The sequence below is a fragment of the Marmota monax genome, unplaced genomic scaffold (genome assembly GCF_021218885.2).
Source record: "Marmota monax isolate L192 unplaced genomic scaffold, Marmota_monax_Labrador192_F-V1.1 WCK01_AAM20220418_F8-fsc00052, whole genome shotgun sequence".
NCBI lineage: Eukaryota > Metazoa > Chordata > Mammalia > Rodentia > Sciuridae > Marmota > Marmota monax.
In genome coordinates, this window is record NW_026693473.1 from 7,520,458 (window position 1) to 7,540,992 (window position 20,535).

General features: G+C 41.3%; 1 protein-coding gene across 2 annotated transcripts; it reads left to right on the forward strand.

Annotated features, from left to right (window-relative positions):
• The first annotated feature begins 598 nt into the window (after positions 1-598).
• On the forward strand, positions 599-20,183 carry Slc51a (solute carrier family 51 subunit alpha). 2 transcript variants are annotated; one of them, XM_046457868.2, is made up of 9 exons: positions 599-825; positions 1,369-1,463; positions 15,192-15,346; positions 16,137-16,210; positions 16,606-16,764; positions 17,307-17,418; positions 17,688-17,834; positions 19,210-19,315; positions 19,813-20,183. In XM_046457868.2, exons 1-9 carry the CDS (start codon positions 785-787, stop codon positions 19,947-19,949), a joined length of 1,026 nt encoding a protein of 341 aa, XP_046313824.1. In that variant the 5' UTR covers positions 599-784; the 3' UTR covers positions 19,950-20,183. The 2 variants fall into 2 exon arrangements, with proteins under 2 accessions (XP_046313824.1, XP_046313825.1); XM_046457869.2 differs by lacking the exons at positions 599-825; positions 1,369-1,463 and adding an exon at positions 3,640-3,779.
• The last annotated feature ends 352 nt before the right edge of the window (positions 20,184-20,535 follow it).

Genomic DNA, 20,535 nt, shown 5'->3' on the forward strand with positions numbered 1-20,535 from the left:
GTAGTTGGACACAATACCTTTATTTTATTTATTTATTTTATATGGTGCTGAGGATCGAACCCAGTGCCTCACACATTCCAAATGAGTGCTCTACCACTGAGCCACAACCCTAGCCCCACTTCTTATGTTTAAATGCAGCCCCCCACCCTTGCCTGCATATTCAGGCCCAGCTGTTTGGCTGGATAAACCCATCATCAACAATGCCAGGGACCTAGCCTGAAGAAATCTTTATGGTTTCTTCACACTTTTCCAGACAGTCCTCCTCTTCCCATGCCAGGCCAACAGCATCTGACACAGCTATTGGCTTAGTGAGCTCTGTCCCTAAGTTTCCCATCTTCAGGTGACCAGGAGATTTTCAGGGACGAGTAAGGATTTTGTCCCCAACTTGGGCCTGGGCAGGAGGACTTTTGTCTTGGGACCAGCCAGTTCTAAAAGCTCTTTAAGGGAGGATGTAGGATGGGGGTTGGGAGGTGAGCAAGAGGTAGCTAAAGGCATCAGTCTGAGGAAGGGAGGAGAGACCACACCTAAGGATAGGGAGGAGTCCAGGAACTCAGCCAGTTAGAGGATCAAATTCCTCCAGGGTGGACTTAGATAGGAGGTTGGCACTAGGAGCTGAGAGACTCAGAAGGCAAGAACCGATTCCACCTGCCCTCCACCCTGGTTCTTGGAGAAAGCCTGCACCGCAGTGCCAGGCAGGAGTCACCCCTCTCTGTGCCCCCAACCTGTGGGCCCTGCCTGTCCTTCCACTCCTTCAGTGACTACAGAAGAGTGGAAGAGAAAAGGGATGATGGAGCCAGACAGGACTCAGATAAAACTTGACCCTAGGTAAGTGAAGCTGGCAGACCCTGGGCGGGGAGCCAGCTGCTAATCAGCAGTATTTCCTGTTGCTCTGACCTGTCCCTCTCTCCGTCCCAGAGCCCTTTGATTCCCTGCATAAAGAACTAAAATGCTCTGACTGTCCCTGGGTCCTCAGAGAAATTGTGGGACCACTTCAGGGACTTTCCCCCACAACCTGGGCAGAGAAAGATCTCAGAGGTGGGAGCTTGCACCGAGCCCTGACCAACAGGGGACCCATCCTGGTGCTAAGAATCCATCCTTTCTCTGGGACCCTGCTCTTTCTTCTTGGGTTGCTGCCCTCTTGGGTGTTAAAAGAATTGTGGGCTCCTTGGGCATTGCAGCCAGACCTGCACGTAGCTAATTGGCAGTTCCCCTCTCCAAGAAACAGGACCTTGAGGGGGAAATGAACAAACCCCCTGTGGGGAGGGGCGCAGGAGAAGTATCAGGTAAATAGGGTTACATGCTGCTTGTGAAGGTCACACATCCTTCTCTAGACCCAGTGGTTCCAAACATAAGCTGGTGTCTCTCTAGGTACACAGAAGATCTTCTGGAGGTGCTGAGAACCAACTATGGCATCCCTTCAGACTGCTTCTCCCACCCCCCCACTGCAGCCCAGCTCCTGAGAGGTGAGTCAGGGCCCTCCCCAGAAGGCACTGAAGAGAGGAGATACACATCCCTGAGGGAAGTCGGGACAGATGGGGGAGCGAAAGAGAAGAGGTCCTGAGCCGGCCAGCCTGATCAACTTTGGGGAATGACTGGCATGGTATTCATAGTAACTAACATCCTGGAGAAGGGCAATTCCCTGAGGAGTCAGCAGGCCCAAAGTGGGGCATGACAACCTAGCCCAGGAGACAAACCTGAGGTGGGCCCTCCACAGATCCTAGCCTCAAGGCATATTCAAATTGTGGACACTGGAACATGGAGCATTTTCTAGATTCCAGGGCTTTCAAGGGCCTCAAGATGGTGCCCAAATGATCCAAGTACCCTAGAGGCAGGCTGCATAACATCCTCTCAGAAAAGAGTATATAGCACTTAGAGGGGAAGCTACTTTGAGTAATGACCTCAACTTAAATGAATCTATAAAAGTGTTCTCACAGGCCAGGTGCAGTGGTGCACGCCTGTAATCCCAGTCACTCAAGAGGCTGAAGCAGGATGATCACAAGTTTGAAGCCAGTCTTGGCAAATTAGTGAGACCCTGTCTCAAAAATAAATAAAAAGGGCTAGGATGCAGCTCCATGGGATAGCACCCCTGGGGTCGATTTCCACTATGAAAGAAAGAAAAGAGAGTTCTCAAAGTATTGGCCATTTAGATGGGTATTGCTCAATTGCTTTTGAAAGTGAAAGGCAGGGGCTAGGGCTGTAGCTCAGTGGTAGAGTGCTCTCCTAGCGTGTGTGAGGCCCTGGGTTCAATCCTCAGCACCACATAAAAATAAATAAACAAAAATAATAGCACATGGTGGGCTGGGATTGTGGCTTAGCAGTAGATCGCTCACCTAGCATGGGCAGGACCCAGGTTCAATTCTCAGCACCAGATAAAAATAAAAGCATTGTGTTGAGTCCATCTACACCTAAAACCTAAACATTTAAAAAAAAAGAGTTTAAAAAATAATAATAATAGCACATGGAGTAAAAAAAAGAAAGAAAGAAAGAAAGTGAAATGCATGGAATATGACTTGGTTCATTCCCTAGACACAAAAAAAACACTGAGAATCAAATGGCTCTGCATCTTTCTAACAAATGTGACTTACACACACACATCTTGTTTTGTTATCTTGCTGCATGATAAACCACCTCTAAGATGTTGAATAGGAATCATGTCGCTGTGGTACACTTAATGCTTTCCTGAGCCTCCTTCCAGATGTTGACACTGTGCAGAATAGACTTCCTGAGCAACAGGGTGCTTGCTGTCAGTGTGCTTGGGGAGGTAGATGTGGGCATGTCCCTGAGCTATGCACAACTCTTCTTCAGATGCTCTGAACCAGAGTGTTGCCAACTGCCAAAGTGTCCAAAGATGCCTGGTGGTTCTCAGTGGTTAGTGCCAACAGTTGGCAGCTACAATCATTTTTCAGGAAGCTTCTGTTTTAAGAGTGCAGCAGGAGACACAAATTTTCCTCATGTGAGACCTCAGGCCAGCAGACATTTGGCAATATCTGGAGACAGTTTTGACTGCCACACCAGAGAATACCATCCGGTAGGTAGATGCCAGGGAGGCTGTCACACCTACCTCCTAACAGTGCAGAGGACAGCCCTCCACAACAAAGAATTATCTAGGCCAAAGCCTCAGTTGAGAAATCTCGCTTAACATAACAAAATAGTTCTTACACTGCTTTGCTAAAAAAACTGTAAACAGAAACACCAAAGATGATCAACACAGGTTGACCATTCTGGTCTGGGAGCTGAGCAAGCTGCCTTGATCCAGGTGGAACAGGTGGGATCTGAGATGTGAAGAGCAGGCACTGGGCATTCCTGGAGCAGGGATGGGGACAGAATGAATTGGCAGGCTTCCCAGATACTGCAGGGAACTACATCTGGCAGAATTCAAGGTTACTGGTGGAGGAGGAGAAGACAATTGAGAGGGTCGGGCAGGTAAGGTGGGGCCTGATGAGCATCAGACCCAGGAGTTGTACTTTATTCTGTGGGCAGATGCAGTTGGTGAGGGCTGTGGTGTTGGGAGGGGATGGATGAAACAGTGATTTAGGACCGTTAATCAGTAATCAGGATGAACTGTGGGGGAAGAGCCTTGAGCAGCAGGGATATAAATGAGAGGTTACTGTCCTCAATTAGTGTGATAGAAGAGTCTGAGTCACAGAAGTGTTGGGAAAGGAAAGGGAGGGTTGGGGAATGCAGAAGGAGCAGGTGATCTGGTAAATATTTAGACAGGTAAATGTAGGTTCAAGGCAATGGCAGTGAAAGAAAAGGAGAACCAGAGGCTGGAGAATATGGTAAATAAACCCTTTCCTCGCTCCTTTGGTAAACGCTGTTGTTTCTTAAATAGTTTGTTTGTTTGTTTTGTTTTTGTTTTTATACTGGGGATTGAATCTAGGGGTGGTTAACCACTGAGTCACTCCCCTAGTCCCCTTTTAAAATATTTTGTTTAGAGTCAGGGTCTCCCTGAGTTGCTTAGAACCTTGATAAATTCCTGAGACTGGCTTTGAACTCATGATCCTCCTGCCTCAGCCTCCTAAGCTGCTGGAATCACAGGTGTGCATCACCATGTCCTGCTCTTAGATAGTTATATAAGAAAAAGTATTCCAGAAGAACTATTAAATCTTTCAATAATTGGCTTTTCAAACGCTAATGATGTGATTGTGATTATAATCCTTACTGTTTTTTTTTAATGGATTGATTTGAAAATTTATATGAAAGAGTCGAGAAAGCCAAGACAATTTGGAAAAGTGTATGGAGGAAAGCCACCCTACCAGAGATTAAGGGTTATAATAAAGCTGTAGTAATTAAAGCAATAAGGCAATAATGGCAAAGGGCCAGAGATAAAGCAAAGCAACAGAATGGAGGTCCGGAAATCAGCTATTCCTCCTTAGATGGTCACCATATGAGTGGATGCTCCCTTGGGCCAGATAGACTTTTAAGAAGAGGTGCTCGGCAATAGCCCAAAGGAAACTAGCTCTAGAGTAGCTTCAATTCAGATAGATTAAGTACTTAAGTGTAAAATGCAAACATTTTTACAAAAATAATATAGAAAGACATTTTTTATGATTGACAATAGAGAATAATTTCTTAAAACAAGAAAGCACAAATGATCATGAAGATCGACTACATGAAGATAAAAAAAAAAACTATTTAACTAAAAGTGCTGTTGAAAGTCAAACCACAGAATGGGGAAGATAAAATGCTTTCAAACCTCTAATGGACAAAGGATTCGCATAGTCAGTATGAGGAAAGTTAGCCAATCAAAATTGGATAAAATAGCACATGCCTGTAATCCCAGCAATTTGGGAGGCCATAAGAAACCTATCAAGACCCTGTCTCTAAATAACATAAAAAAGTACTGGGGATGTGGCTCAGTGGTTAAGCGCCTCTGGTTCCAATCCCTAGTACCAATAATAATAATAACAACAACAACAACATGTAGGCCCTTTAATCAGATGCTGGGTTTTTGTTATTGTTGTTGTTGTTTTATACCAGGGATCAAACCCAGGGTGCTTAACCATTGAGCAACATCCCCAGCTCTATTTAATTTTTTATTTTGAGACAGGGTCTCGCTAAGTTGCTGAGACTGGTTTTGAACTTGGCAGTCCTCCTGCCTCAGCCTCCTGAGCCACTGGGATTATAGGCATGTGCCACCACCCCCAGGAAATCAGATACTTTTAAAAGCTACTTTTTATCGAGTAACTACTGTATACCACATACTTTGCTAAGTGATTTAATGAGAAAATAATTCATCTGTCCATAGAGTAAACAGTTAAGTGGCACTTTACTTTGAATTCAACTATCTCTGACTCTAAAACCTGTAATCTTAACCTCCAGAAAGAAAATGTGAAAAAACAGAAATAAGTTTTTAGTAGGAAGCTGGGATTATGAGTGACTATTCTTTCAAAATTTTATGTAATGTTATTATATTGTTTACATTATTTAAAAAGTCTTCTTCAGGGCTGGAGATGTGACTCAGTGGGTAGACCATTTGCTCGACATGTGTGATCCCCAGCAATAAATAAATAAATAAATAATTACTATTTCAGAAACAGTGGGAAATTTGACAATTGCTAAAGATATGTTCAAAATGATTAATTGGACAAGCATATGCCAGTGTCTTCCTTGGAATATTAATTACAAGGAGTGTTTCATGAAAATAGAGTTCTATAGAAAATTGTTTTGGAGAAGATGCATTCTATACTTTCCTTTTGGAAATTCACATTATAAATTAGCAAATTAGAAACTTAAGTATGCTCTGCAGAAAAAGAAAAACATGTTAAATTCTGTTCAATGCATTTCTAAAAATCCTTTAGCCATAGAACAATTTTTGCCCCCAAGTAGCTATTAAAACACATTTTGAGAAGAACTGGGTTAGATCAGAAAAGTAAGGGAGAGATCAATCTTCTAAAGGATAAATGAGCTAATGGATGCTAAGGAACTTCTCTGTTTTTCTTCACTTTTGCACTGTGGAAGTGGATACAAAAACCTGTAAATACTGCAAGTATGAAAAGAACAGAGGACCAAAGCGGCAGTTATAAGAAACTGCAAATCATTTTTTCTGTTGGCAGTCACTATTCTACCCTTACTTTATAAACTTGAACTTTGGGTCGCAGTTTATTTTCCCTCCCCTAACTATGTACACATGTACCCAAAGTCTGTGTGTTATGGTTAAGAGTATGGACTTGACATCAGGAACCTCAGGTTTAAATCTCATCTTCACTTCTAGGCAGTGTCTCATGTGCAAAGTGCTTGACTCTCTAAGTCTAGTTTCCTGAAAAAGCCTATAAAATGGGGATGGTGATAGGAGTTCCTACAGGGTTCTTTCTTTCAACAAATAGTTATAGAATAGTTACTGTTGCAGGAACTAGGAGACAGAACACAGAGCAAGCCTGACAGACAAAGCCTCTGCCTCCAAGTGGAGGCAGATGAAAACAAGAAAACAGCTATGCAAATGACCTTACTGTGATGTGCAGCCAAATCACACAGGACTGTCAGCGCAGGCTGCTGCCCCTGAGCGCTGGAGCAGGAGCCAAGAGCTCAGTGATACAGAGCTCAGGGAGAAAAGCAGAGGCCAAGGAGAAAGTCCTAGAGGCAGGAATGGCTCAGAGTGGTTGGTGGGAAGTTGAAAGAGTGGCAGCAAGATCCCAAGCCTTGACACCCAGGGAGGAGCTGAGCTGCAGTGATTTTTTTTTTTTAATTAACGCATAATACTTGTACACATTTGTGAGATACAGTGTGATGTTTCAAGACGTGTGTGCAATGTGTATCGATCAAATCAGGGTAATTAGCATTTCCATCTTCATATGATTTCCTTATTTTTGGAGACCTCAAGCTCATCTACTCAACTCCTTCATAAAATATATACCAGGTTTTTGTGAGCTGTAGTCATTTGACACTGAACTTGTTTGTCCCTCCTAACAGGTGTTGCGGTACTCGCTATCTACATTCCCTCTGTGGCCAGGTCCCCGCTTCCTTCCTAGCCTCTAGTAATCACTATTCTACTTTGATTTTTACATTTCTAGCTTCCACATGTGTCGGGCTTGTACCATTTAACATGTCTTCCTTGAAGTCTGGAGAACACAGGTTATGGGAGAGGGTGAGGACTAAGAAGAAGATCCCGGGTTGAGGTCAGGAGAGGAACCAGGAGGAGGGGGACCCTGGTTCGTGACGGCTGGGAAAAGCTTTGGCGTGGATGGCTTGTGGAAGGCCACTTCTAGCTCAGCAGAGGACAGGAGCTGAGTGGGAGAGGGGCAGAGAGCCCAGTGGCAGAGACTCCCAATAATTCAAACATAGATTTTTAGAGATCTACTGAAGTAACTTTTGCTTTTTCCTCTCTGGACTTTATTATTTTTTTTTAACCAAACATTTCTACTATGAAAATAATCTGGCTTCAGTAAATTTGAAAAAACAAAAAGAAAAAAAAATCAATTGTCTAACCGAGTCAGGCATTGAGAATATCTTTGTGTGATTTCCCTTTTCTAAGCTTTTATTTAACATTTGTAGAAACCCTACTACACCTACAATTTTATGTCCTGTTTTTATAAGCATGGCATCATATGAATTTTTTCACATTATTATATATTTGGAAAAAAGTGTTTTTTTTCCTTCTTTTTTTTGGTACCAGAGATTGAACCCAAGGGCGCTTGACTACTGAGCCATATTCTCAGCCCCTTTTTCATATTTTATTTAGAGACAGGGTCTCACTAAGTTGCTGAGGCTGGCTTTGAACTCATGATCCACCTGCCTCAGCCTCCTGAATTCCTGGGATTACAGGCATGTACAACAGTGCCCAGCCACATATGTTCTTTTCTTAAAAAGCTTATTTTTGTTCTAAAATGCATATTCATTGCCAATAATCCCAGCTACTCAGGAGATTAAGGCAGGAAGATTACAAGTTTGAAACCAATCTGGACAGGCAAACTTAGGGACCCCTTGTCTCAAAATAGAAAATAAAAAGGGATGGGGATGTAGCTTGGAATGCCCCAGGTTCAATCCCTAGTACAAATAAAATATGAATAAAATATGCAATATAAAAATAATTGAAATATACAAAAGAAAAAACAGAAAATTGGAAGATAAAAATCACCTACAGTGTTATCACTCCAAAACAACAATTGCTAAATGTTTTTTAAAGTATCATAGGTATTTTTCTGTGCAGTGACTTTTTAAATTTTTATTGTATCCTTTGATACAATGTTCATGTAACACATGAACATGTAACACATGAACATGGTTGAAAAGTCATGTAGTACAAAACAACTACTAATAAAAATCAGCAAGCTCCTGACCTATTCATTCTCATTTCTTTTTCCTCAAAGACAACTGCTTCTAACTTTTAGCTGATGAGTCCTCTGCTCCTGTTACCATTGGGATGTCCAGTCGAAATTCAGTTCCTTGGTGGCCGGAACAAAGAATTAAGCAAGATACACAAAAGTAACAGATATAGATTTATTGGAGGTGGACATAATACTCTGTTAGGAAGAGTGGAGTAGATAGAGACAGACAGACAGAGAAACAGACAGATGTCAAGGCCCCAGTATCTGGAAATTAGGGTCTTATATCCTGAACTGTGGGGTTTTCTCTTCCCTGTACAGACCTGATTGAAGACCTTACCCCATTGGCTCCCATTGGTTATCTCATGATACCTGATTAGAATATTTTCCAATCCACCCCCTCCATTTGTTACATTAGAAAACTTAATTAGAATACTGCCCTCTTTACCCCCATTGGTCATTTTAAAATTTAAACCTGTGTCAGGAGCTGTCATGGTGATTAGACCTCAGAGGGGATTTATGGTAAACAGGGCCAGAACTTTTCTTGTCCTGTAGTGATTTCTTTCTAATACCCTCTCTCCGCCATCTTAGTGTCCCTGAACTCCTACCTAACATTTCCTTCAAATCACCAATATTTGTATACCATCCTTTCCTGGGGTTTTAATTTTGAACAACATCAGTGGCTGCCTCCATGAGGATTCATTTCACTTAGCACCAACCTTTTTCCATTTTCTCCACATAAGAATGTCAATAATTTTAGTTGGATATGGATAGCTTCATATAATATATCTATAGTTTATTTCTTGTTCTGTCAAGTATGAATGGTATTTGTTGACTTTTTATTTATTTATTTATTTTGGTACAAGAGATTGAACATAGGGCACTAGGCCACTGAACCATATCCCCAGCCCTTTTTTAATTTTATTTAGAGATAGGGTCTCACTGAGTTGCTTAATGCCTTGCCATTGCTGAGCTGCTGGGATTACAGGTATGTGCCACCAGGCCCGGTTGTTGACTTTGTTTTGTAAGATAAAGTATTAATTTCCCACTCTTTAGCTGTTTTGTATTCCTCTCTCCCCAACCAAATCCTTTAAGCATAGTTGTAATTTTACTTCTCCTTTGTTGATGTTTTTTTTTTTTCCACTCATAGCTTACAGATAGTAAAGGGCAATGATCAGAAGTATGTAGCTGATGAATTTTTACCCATGAAAATCTATGTAACAACTACCAGAAAAATATTAAAAACATCTTCAGCATCCAGAAGTATCTCTGTTCTTCTCCTAGTTGATATTCCTCCAAAACCCCACAGTCTAATGTTAATCATCTCTATAGATCAATTTTCTCATTCTTCAACTTCCTATAAAAATAATTGGACAGGGGCTGGGGCTGGGGTAGAGCGCTCGCTTAGCACATACGAGGCCCTGGGTTCGATCCTCAGCACCATATAAAAATAAATAAAATAAAGGTATTGTGTCCAACTACAACTAAAACATAAATATTTTAAAAATATAATTGGACAATATGTACTCTGACTTCCTTAACTCATGTTTTTAAGATTAATTTGTTTTGTTGAGTGTTTCAGCAATTTGTTTCTTTTTATTGCCACATAATGTTCCATTGTGAAAATATATTGCCATGCAGTTATCTGTATTTTTATTGAAAAACATTGCTTCCAGTTGGGACCATTATGAATAATGTTGCTCTGAACATCTTTGTGGTGGTTATAAGTCCTCTATTCTATTGAATATGTATCCAGGAATAGAATTGCTAAGTCCAAGGTATGACTGGTTTTAATAGATACTACCAAACTGTGTGGGCACCTTTGTCATAAATCAGGTGACCAAAAATGTGCAGATCTGTTAATATATTTTTTAAAAATATTATTACAGGGCTGGGATGGTGGCTCAGTGGTAGAGCACTTGCCTTATATGTGTGAGGCACTGGGTTCAATTCTCAGCACCGCATATAAATGAATGAATAAAATAAAGGTCCATAAACTACTAAAAAATATTTTTTAAGAAAGGAAAATGCAGTCATAATGAAGAAAATAATTTGAGCTAGGGTTGTGGCTCAGTGGCAAAGTGCTTGCCTAGCATGTGTGAGGCACTAGGTTTGATTCTCAGCATCGCATACAAATAAATAAATAAAGGTCCATCAACAACTAAAAAAAATTTAAAAAATATTATTACACACTTTGCAAAGATTTTTATGGTGTGCACACATTTTCTTATGGACTGAATAATATTTTATTGGGCAGTTTACTCAAAAATTACAATATTGTTGGATATTTAGGTTGTTTCTGATTTAAGACTATTAATAATATTATAAACATTATCCTGTAATAGACTAAAAATATATCATTACTATTTTGCTTTTCTCTAGCTACTCAGCAGGTTCAATATTTTCACATTGCCCTGAAGTGTATCAATATCATTTTTCAGTTTCTCAGCAAAAGCCTCCTGTTTTTGTTATCAATTTTGTTTATATAATAATTATCTTAAACTTGATTGCACATTTATTAAAAACATTTTCCTTCAGCTGAGCATGGTAGTCCACATTTGTAATCCCAGCTATTCAAGAAGTGGAGGCAGGAGGATGGCAAATTTCAGACCAACCTGAGCAACTTGGCAAGACCCTGTCTCAAAATAAAAATGCTTGGGGATGTAGCTCAGTAATAAAGTGCCCCTAAGTTCAATTCCCCATCCTACAAAAAAAAAAAAAAAAGTCCTCCAGTTTGTTGCTTTTTTTTATCCCCCATCTCAGAGTTTTACGTTTTTGCATTGAATTTGACCATCATTCTATTTGTGATTTCTTGGATTTCTGTAATGCTTAGGATGATCTTCCCTTCTTCAAAGTTTTAATGAAAATAAAATTCTATTCTTTTTCTATTTTCCCTATTTAATTTTAAAGACTTATCTCCTTACCCATCCAGAATTATTTTGATGTATGGTAGGCTTTATGTGTATGTTCATGATCATTTTATTCACACACACACATAGTTGCATAACTGAAGAATTATGTAAAAAAATTCTCTGTTGTGCTGGGTGCAGTGGTGCATGCCTGTAATTCCAGGAGCTTGGGAGGCTGAGACAGGAGGATTGTGAGTTCAAAGCCAGCCTCAGCAAAAGCAAGGCGCTAGGCAACTCAATGAGACCCTGTCTCTAAAATACAAAATAGGGCTGGGGATGTGGCTCAGTGGCCGAGTGCCCCCGAGTTCAATTCCCCGCCCCAAAATAAAGAAAAATCCTGTCATCGTTGTGTTTCAAAGGTTTCAAAAAAAAGGGGGTGGGGTGGGGCTATAGCTCAGGGGCAGAGCACTTGCCTGGGTTTTATTCTTAGCACCACACAAAAATAAACAAATAAAATAAAGGCATTGTGTACAACTACACAAAAATTTAAAAAACAAATTCAAGAAAAGCCAGAATAAAAAGGACTGGGAATGTGGCTTAGTGGTTAAGTGCTTAGTGGGTTCAATCCCTGGTACTGGGGGGAAAAAGTTTCAAGGAAGATGCACCTCTGTGTTTATTGCAGCTCTATTCATAAGAACCCAGATTTGGAATCAATCTAGTGTCCACCAATAGATGAATAGATAAAGGAAATGTGGTGTCTTTACACAATAAAATCATGTCAGCAACAACATGGACAAACATGGAGAACATTATATTAACGGAAATAAGTCGGGCACAGAAAGAGAAAAGATCTCAAATGTGAAATCTGAAAAATTTGAACTAATAATTGGGCAGAGAGTGGAGTATTAGAGAGATATTGGTCAAATTATACAAAATTTCAGATATGAGGAATAAATTCAAGAGATCTGTTGTATAACATGGTGATTATAAATAATAAAAATGTATTATATTCTTGAAAATTGCTGAGAATAAATTTTAAATGTTCTCACCATAACAGAATACAAATATGTGAGGTGTTGAATGAATTAGATTGATTTCACCATTCCACAATGCAAAGATTTATAAAAATATTATGTTGTATACCATATATTACAAATTTTGTCCATTAAAATTAGTTAAAAATTTCAAGGACAAAAAGTCAAAGTCTTTCTTTCTTTTTTGGATGGTGCTGTGCAAAGAACCCAGGGCCTTGAGCTAAGCAAGAACTTTACCACTGATTTTACATCCCCAGTCAAATCCCCTTTTAACAAAAAAAAAAAAATACACTGATGCTACTTTTTTTTTTTTTTTTTTTTTGGTGCATGGGGATTTGAACCCAGGGCCTCATGAAAAAAATAAAATACTTGGGAATCAACCTAACAAAAGGGGTGAAAGACTTATACAATGAAAACTACAGAACCCTAAAGAGAGAAATAGAAGAAGATCTTAGAAGATGGAAAAATATACCCTGTTCATGGATAGGCAGAACTAACATCATCAAAATGGCAATATTACCAAAAGTTCTCTATAGGTTTAATGCAATGCCAATCAAAATCCCAACGGCATTTCTTGTAGAAATAGAGAAAGCAATCATGAAATTCATATGGAAAAATAAAAGACCCAGAATAGCAAAAACAATGCTAAGCAGGAAGTGTGAATCAGGCGGTATAGCGATACCAGACTTCAAACTATACTACAGAGCAATAGTAACAAAAACAGCATGGTACTGGTACCAAAACAGGCGGGTGGACCAATGGTACAGAATAGAGGACACAGAAACCAATCCACAAAACTACAACTATCTTATATTTGATAAAGGGGCTAAAAGCATGCAATGGAGGAAGGATAGCATCTTCAACAAATGGTGCTTGGAAAACTGGAAATCCATATGCAACAAAATGAAACTGAATCCCTTTCTCTCACCATGCACAAAAGTTAACTCAAAATGGATCAAGGAGCTTGATATCAAATCAGAGACACGCCGTCTGATAGAAGAAAAAGTTGGCTACGATCTACATACTGTGGGGTCGGGCTCCAAATTCCTCAATAGGACACCCATAGCACAAGAGTTAATAACTAGAATCAACAAATGGGACTTACTCAAACTAAAAAGTTTTTTCTCAGCAAAAGAAACAATAAGAGAGGTAAATAGGGAGCCTACACCCTGGGAACAAATCTTTACTCCTCACACTTCAGATAGAGCCCTAATATCCAGAGTATACAAAGAACTCAAAAAATTAGACAATAAGATAACAAATAACCCAATCAACAAATGGGCCAAGGACCTGAACAGACATTTCTCAGAGGAGGACATACAATAAATCAACAAGTACATGAAAAAATGCTCACCATCTCTAGCAGTCAGAGAAATGCAAATCAAAACCACCCTAAGATACCATCTCACTCCAGTAAGATTGGCAGCCATTATGAAGTCAAACAACAACAAGTGCTGGCGAGGATGTGGGGAAAAGGGTACACTTGCTGGTGGGACTGCAAATTGGTGCAGCCAATTTGGAAAGCAGTATGGAGATTTCTTGGAAAGCTGGGAATGGAACCACCATTTGACCCAGCTATTCCCCTTCTCGGTCTATTCCCTAAAGACCTAAAAAGAGCATGCTACAGGGACACTGCTACATCGATGTTCATAGCAGCACAATTCACAATAGCAAGACTGTGGAACCAACCTAGATGCCCTTCAATAGACGAATGGATTTAAAAAAAATGTGGCATTTATACACAATGGAGTATTACTCTGCATTAAAAAATGACAAAATCATAGAATTTGCAGGGAAATGGATGGCATTAGAGCAGATTATGCTAAGTGAAGCTAGCCGATCCCTAAAAAACAAATGCCAAATGTCTTCTTTGATATATAAGGAGAGTAACTAAGAACAGAGTAGGGACGAAGAGCATGAGAAGAAGATTAACATTAAACAGGGATGAGAGGTGGGAGGGAAAGGGAGAGAGAAGGGAAATTGCATGGAAATGGAAGGAGACCCTCAGGGTTATACAAAAGTACATACAAGAGGAAGTGAGGGGAAAGGGAAAAATAATACAAGGGGGAGAAATGAATGACAGTAGAGAGGGTAGAGAGAGAAGAGGGGAGGGGAGGGGAGGGGAGGGGGGATAGTAGAGGATAGGAAAGGCAGCAGAATACAACAGACACTAGTATGGCAATATGTAAATCAATGGATGTGTAACTGATGTGATTCTGCAATCTGTATATGGGGTAAAAATGGGGGTTCATAACCCACTTGAATTAAAGTGTGAAATATGATATATCAAGAACTATGATATATCAAGAACAACCAACAATAAAAATTAAAAAAATATTTATTTTTAGTTGTAGTTGGACACAATACCTTTATTTCACTTATTTTATTTTTATGTGGTGCTGAGGATCGAACCCAGGGTCTCGCACATGCAAGGCGAACGCTCTACCACTGAGCCCCAGCCCCAGCCCCAAATCCCTTCTTAATAAAGGAGCAAAACCAGTGTTAATGTTAACTCACAGCGACTATTGGAGCAGTATTCAGTCTTCAGCTTGTCACCAGAGGAGATCTGAGGAGTTCCTGAGAGGGGGACCTCAACTCAGGATGAGTGGGGTTCTTGACATTGCAGAAATGAATTTAAGGATGTGTCAGAGGCATAGACAGTTTAATTTAGGAAAGCAGAGACACATTCAAGGAAGAATGGGGGCCATTTTGAGAGCAAGAAGCAGCAACCCCTTGGTCTGAGGTAATTATATTTATAGAGAGACAGTACCAAGGGGCTGAACTAGAGGTAGAATCAGGGCAGCTATGCATTTTATGTCAGTTTTCCCTGCGATTATATTGCTCTAACAATGTTTTACTTTTAGTGTCCAAGGACATGGACTGGGTTGCTCACAGTTGCTTGTTTTGCATTCCAAGGGTTCATGGTCAGATCTTACACTTAGTGGTTAGTGGGTGCTTCTCTTTTGAGACTCAGTGTATCTTTTTTCTCCATATCCCCAAATTCCTCTCTCAAACTCACTGGAATCTACCTTCCCCTTCTACTTTAGCATCGGGCCCTGTGGAAATTACCCTCCTGGCCATCATGACCTCTCTTGCCCTGGGTTCAATTGCCATCTTCCTGGAGGATGCTGTCTATCTGTACAAGAACACCCATTGCCCCATCAAGAGAAGGACTCTACTCTGGAGCAGCTCTGCACCCACAGTGAGGGCCCTTTAGCTGCCATTTGGGAGGGACTGGAAAGGAGAAAGGGATCATTTTGAGAATTTCTTTAAATGAACACTTCCTGTCAGCAGAGAGTTGCCTGCCACTACCTGTGGGGAGGGGGATATAATCTGAGCTCCCCTGACTGGGAAAGCCAATAGACAATTCTTTTTTTTTTGTTACTGGGGCTTTAATCAAGGTCACTTTATCATTAACTACATCCCCAGTCCTTTTTATTTTATTTTTAGCTTTGAGAGAGTGTCTTGCTAAGTTGAGAGAGTATCTTGCTAAGTGTGTGTGTGTGTGTGTGTGTGTGTGTGTATGTGTGTGTGTGTATATATATATATATATATTTTTTTTTTTTTCAAATGAGGGATTGAACTCAGGGGCACTCAACCACTGAGCCACATCCCCAGCACTATTTTGTATTTTATTTAGAGACAGGGTCTCACTCAGTTGCTTAGCACCTTGCTTTTGCTGAGGTTGGCTTTGAACTCTCTATCCTCCTGCTTCAGCCTCCCAAGCCACTGGGATTATAGGCGTGCGCCACTGTACCCAGTTATATTGGTCCTTATTTTTCCAGCTGAAACTTTGTTGATGGGATGGAACCAAGGGCCTTGTAAATGCTAGGCATACTCACTGCTGAGCATACCCTCAAGCCCCCCCAGCAGCAATTTTTAAGGACTGGCACCTCAAATGTATATATGTCTTGCTTCCTTGAGGCCTTGTCACAATAGGTTGGAGATATGTCCCTCCCTGCCCTAACCTGTTCTTGCTCCTCTGCAAACAGGTAGTGTCTGTGTTCTGTTGCTTTGGTCTCTGGATCCCTCGTTCCCTCATGCTTGTGGAGATGGCCATAACCTCGTGAGTGTTCAGCCCCACCTCCACCTCTGGTTAGGCATTTCCATCTCCCCAGGACTTCAGAGTCCATTTCTTTAATGCCAGTTATGAATCCAGCCCTTCCCAATCTATGCTAATTCAAGGCTCAACTTTCTGGTCTATTTAGGGAGTGCCTTATTTTGGCAATTCCTCAGTCACCTCTTTTCTCCCCTGGTCCCCAGATTCCCACCTTCCCAGTCCTCTTGACTCTGTCCTTTCTCTCACTCCTCTTGGGTCACAAATCCAGAATGTCAGCCTCTATGGTCTTCCCCTCAGTAAGCACCAACTCTCCCCACAACCTTTCTCTCTTTAGCAGTGAGGGATGTCCCCTCTGCTGTCCCCACCATACCACTTGCAATCCCAATCTCCCCCAATCCCAGGTTTTATGCTGTGTGCTTTTACCTGCTCATGCTGGTCATGGTAGAAGGCTTTGGTGGTAAGGAGGCAGTATTGAGAGCTCTGAAGGACACCCCAATGAGGGTTCATACAGGCCCCTGCTGCTGTTGCTGCCCCTGCTGTCCTCCACTCTTGCTCACCAGGTAAGGCAGAAGGGAGAGGCATCCTGAAACAGGTGAGCATCCTCTTTCTACATTCCCTCAAGAGCTTCTTTTGGCTCTGTAGCTCTCCTTCAAGGTTCTTAAAGTTAGTCTTGTATAGGACAAAGCCAGTGATAAAGGGGTGGGCATCCCACATCCAGGACCCACAATGGGCATCCATTCCCCAGAAAAAGGAAGAAGGAAGGCTCCTAAACTTCAGCCCACTTCCCCACAAACTTTAACCATAGAGAGAGAACTGGACTTTGGGCCATTTACTTGCCCCCTTCTGCCCATTTTGATTACTAGTTTGAGGTAAACACTGCGTTTTGATCATTCTTGCTCAAAAAGCAGAATTCTAGCCTACAGATAAATGGGAGGCAAGGAGAGTTCCCAGTGCTCTCAATCCTGGCTTCTTCCTGTATCCCCATCCATTTTAGTATCTGTGTCATCTGTCTAGCTTCAGCCCCAGAGCCCAGTGAGGAAGTTGGCAGGTCTTGAGGTGCATAGTTTGTGGGTTCATCTTCCTAACCCTCTTCCCTCCTCAGAAAGAAGCTTCAGCTGCTAATATTGGGCCCTTTCCAATATGCCTTCTTCAAGATAACACTGAGCCTGGTGGGACTGTTCCTCATCCCTGATGGCATCTATGACCCAGCAGATGTAAGCCAGGAGTAAGGGGTAGCAAAGTCCAAGACTCATTTAGTACTCTTGAGCTCTAGAAATAGCTGGAGCCAGCATCCCCTGACACAGGGCCTCAGGGTCAGGATGGCTGTGGAAAAGTAGAGGCTCAGGGGATCTGAGAGGGAGAGATGAGACTGGAATAGGCCAAGGCTTTGGGCTTTTTAACAACTTTCCTGACATGGGAGGGGAGAAATAAAAGGAGAAAAGAGCTTGCCTCCCCCACTGACTACTTTCTGGTCTGCCAACAGATTTCTGAGAAGAGCACAGCTTTATGGATCAACACTTTACTTGGTGTGTCCACCTTGATGGCTCTCTGGGCCCTGGGCATCCTTTTCCGTCAAGCTAAGCTGCACCTGGGTGAACAGAACATGGGAGCCAAATTTGTTCTTTTCCAGGTAACTATGCCTTGGGGAGGGAAAAATATTTGAGGCTGGCTTTGAACTCTCGATCCTCCTGTCTACAGATGATTGGGGTTAGGAGGTAAGACTATAGGCTAAAAGCAGCACTGAGGATCTTTCTCTTAAACTGTGGGTTCCCTGTGGGATCCTCTTAAACTGTGGTCTTTCCCCTCCTTTTTTATTTTAATACCTTTTAATACCTTTATTTTATTTATTTTTATGTGGTGCTGAGGATCAAACCCAGTGCCTCACATATGCTAGGCAAGTGCTCTACCATTGAGCCATAACCCCAGCCCCTCCCCTCCTTATTTTATACCTTTCTGTGCTGTAGTAGTCTCTTAGGGTCACTATAACAAAATACCACAAACAGGTGGTTTAAAACAACAGAAATGTATTGTCTCAGGGTTCTGGAGGCCAGAAGTCCAAAATCAATGTGTCAGCAGAGCCACACTCCTCTGAAACCTGTCAGGGAGAACCTTGCACCTGTCCTCCTCTTCTCTGATGGTGGCCAGCAGCTGCATCACTCCAGTTTCTGCCCCCACCATCACATGATGCTCTCTCTTCATGTGTCTAGTGCCTCTTCTGTTTTTATGACACCAGTCCTATTAGATTAGGGGCCCACCCTATTCCTTATGACCTCCTCTTACCTAATCACCCTTTCATGTCACACTCTGGGGTACTAAGATCAGTACTTCAACATATCTTTTGGGCAGACACAATTCAACCTATAATACATGTATTATTGAACCCTTAAATTTTTTTTCTACCAATTACTTCCTAAAGTCTTATAATCTGTCAATGCCACTAACAGTAGCATTATTACAGCTATAACTATCAATTACTCCACACCATGTATATTACATGTAACTTTTCAGAGTAATCCCAGAGCTCATTAACATTTCTGTTTTACAAAGCAGGGCACTGAGACCCATAGGTGTGATGAGGTTTGCTCAGGGGCAAATGAGGGATGGAGCTAGACTCCAGGTCTAACTCCCAAGCCCACATTTCTTCTTTTCATCACACTGCCTCTTCATTTTAAAACCTCTTCTGAAAATTCTCTGAAAGACACATTTGTTCACCTCTTCTGGTTTTTTTTTTTTTTTTTTTTACCCCCAAGTGTCCATCAGTTATTAAGATAAGGAAATAAGTTCTTGTTTCTTGTGAGCAACTCTTATTAAAATATTGGATAGAAGGTGAGATTGTAACTTGCTAAAGATTAAAATTCCATAAATATTTCATCAAGTGTGAATCTCAACCCTCTTAGCTATACAGATCTAATGGTGGGCCAAAACCATAATGGAAGGACAAGTCCTAGCTTCAGCAACCTGTCTGGCAAGCCCCTTCCACCCATCCCCTCTCTTCTGTTTTGTAGATGCTTCTCATCATGACTGCCCTGCAGCCTGCCATTTTCTCCATATTGGCCAATGGTGGACAGATTGCTTGTTCACCTCCATTTTCCTCTAAAACCAGGTCTCAAGGTAAGCATATAAGGGCTCCTATCCCATTGTGATATGGATGAGATAGGAGAAGGTTAGGAAAGAGAAGATCTTGGACAAGAGGTTAGGCCAGCCTGACTTCTCAGAAAAGAAGTCTCCAATAAATCTGGGCAGAGGCTTTGACTAACCTCATTAATCACACAGAGAACTGCAGTTCCACAGCTTGAGGCCAGCCCTGATGGCTAACCCAGGAAGTCATGGGTTTAACTCCTAACTCCTGGGAGAGGAATGAGAGTGAGTTGAATGTAGGTCATACTGATTAACACATAAGTATGAGCATTAGATCACAGAAGGTAGAGAGCCAAGTTTGATTCTAGTTCTACCATTAATCTACTTTGTTGCTTATGACAGTATCTCTATGTCCTGGTGTGGGGATAAATGGGAGAAACTTGCTTAACTCAGACACCAGACTGTGAGTGGGATATCTACCACCTTTAAAACTTAGCATAACCAATGTTATATTTCATCTCACACTGCAGTGATGAATTGCCACCTCCTTATACTGGAGACTTTCCTGATGACTGTGTTGACGCGAATGTACTACCGAAGAAAAGACCACAAGGTTGGGTATGAAACTTTCTCGTCTCCAGACCAGGACTTGAACCTCAAAGCCTGAGGAGAATGGCTTGGACAATGATGGGGAGAGATGCTGTACGCATTTGGAGAACATGAGATTTCTTCGCTGTCCCTCACCTTCACCAAATGGGAAAGAATCTCATTGTCAGCACAAGCTAATGGATTACATTTGACTATAGAGATGAAGGCAAATTATGCAGTAGAATGAAACTGTTTTGGATATTGCCCAGGGAAGGTATTTTAAGTTTTTTAATAAATAGGATACAATCTGAAACTCTGTAACTACTAGGCACACAGCCTCTGTGGATGCCACTAATTACTAACCCTGAAAATTGTATGCTGAAAGTTCACTCTGAATTTTTCCAAAGCAGAAGAGAGGAGGAAGAATATACAGTTGTTGTTTGATATAATAACAGGAGAAAACCTTGGCTGGGCAATATAACCCCACATCTCAAAGAAGCCAGGCTTCCAGTGAATGGTTGGAAGGTTTTCTTTCAGTTTTTTGTGCCAATTAGCAAAAGTAATCACCTGATAATATTGTCAGGAAGCTTGATTTTGAGGAGAGAGATTAGGACTCAAAAGCAAAAGAACTGAGAATACAAGTAAAACCCCCAAATACATAAAAC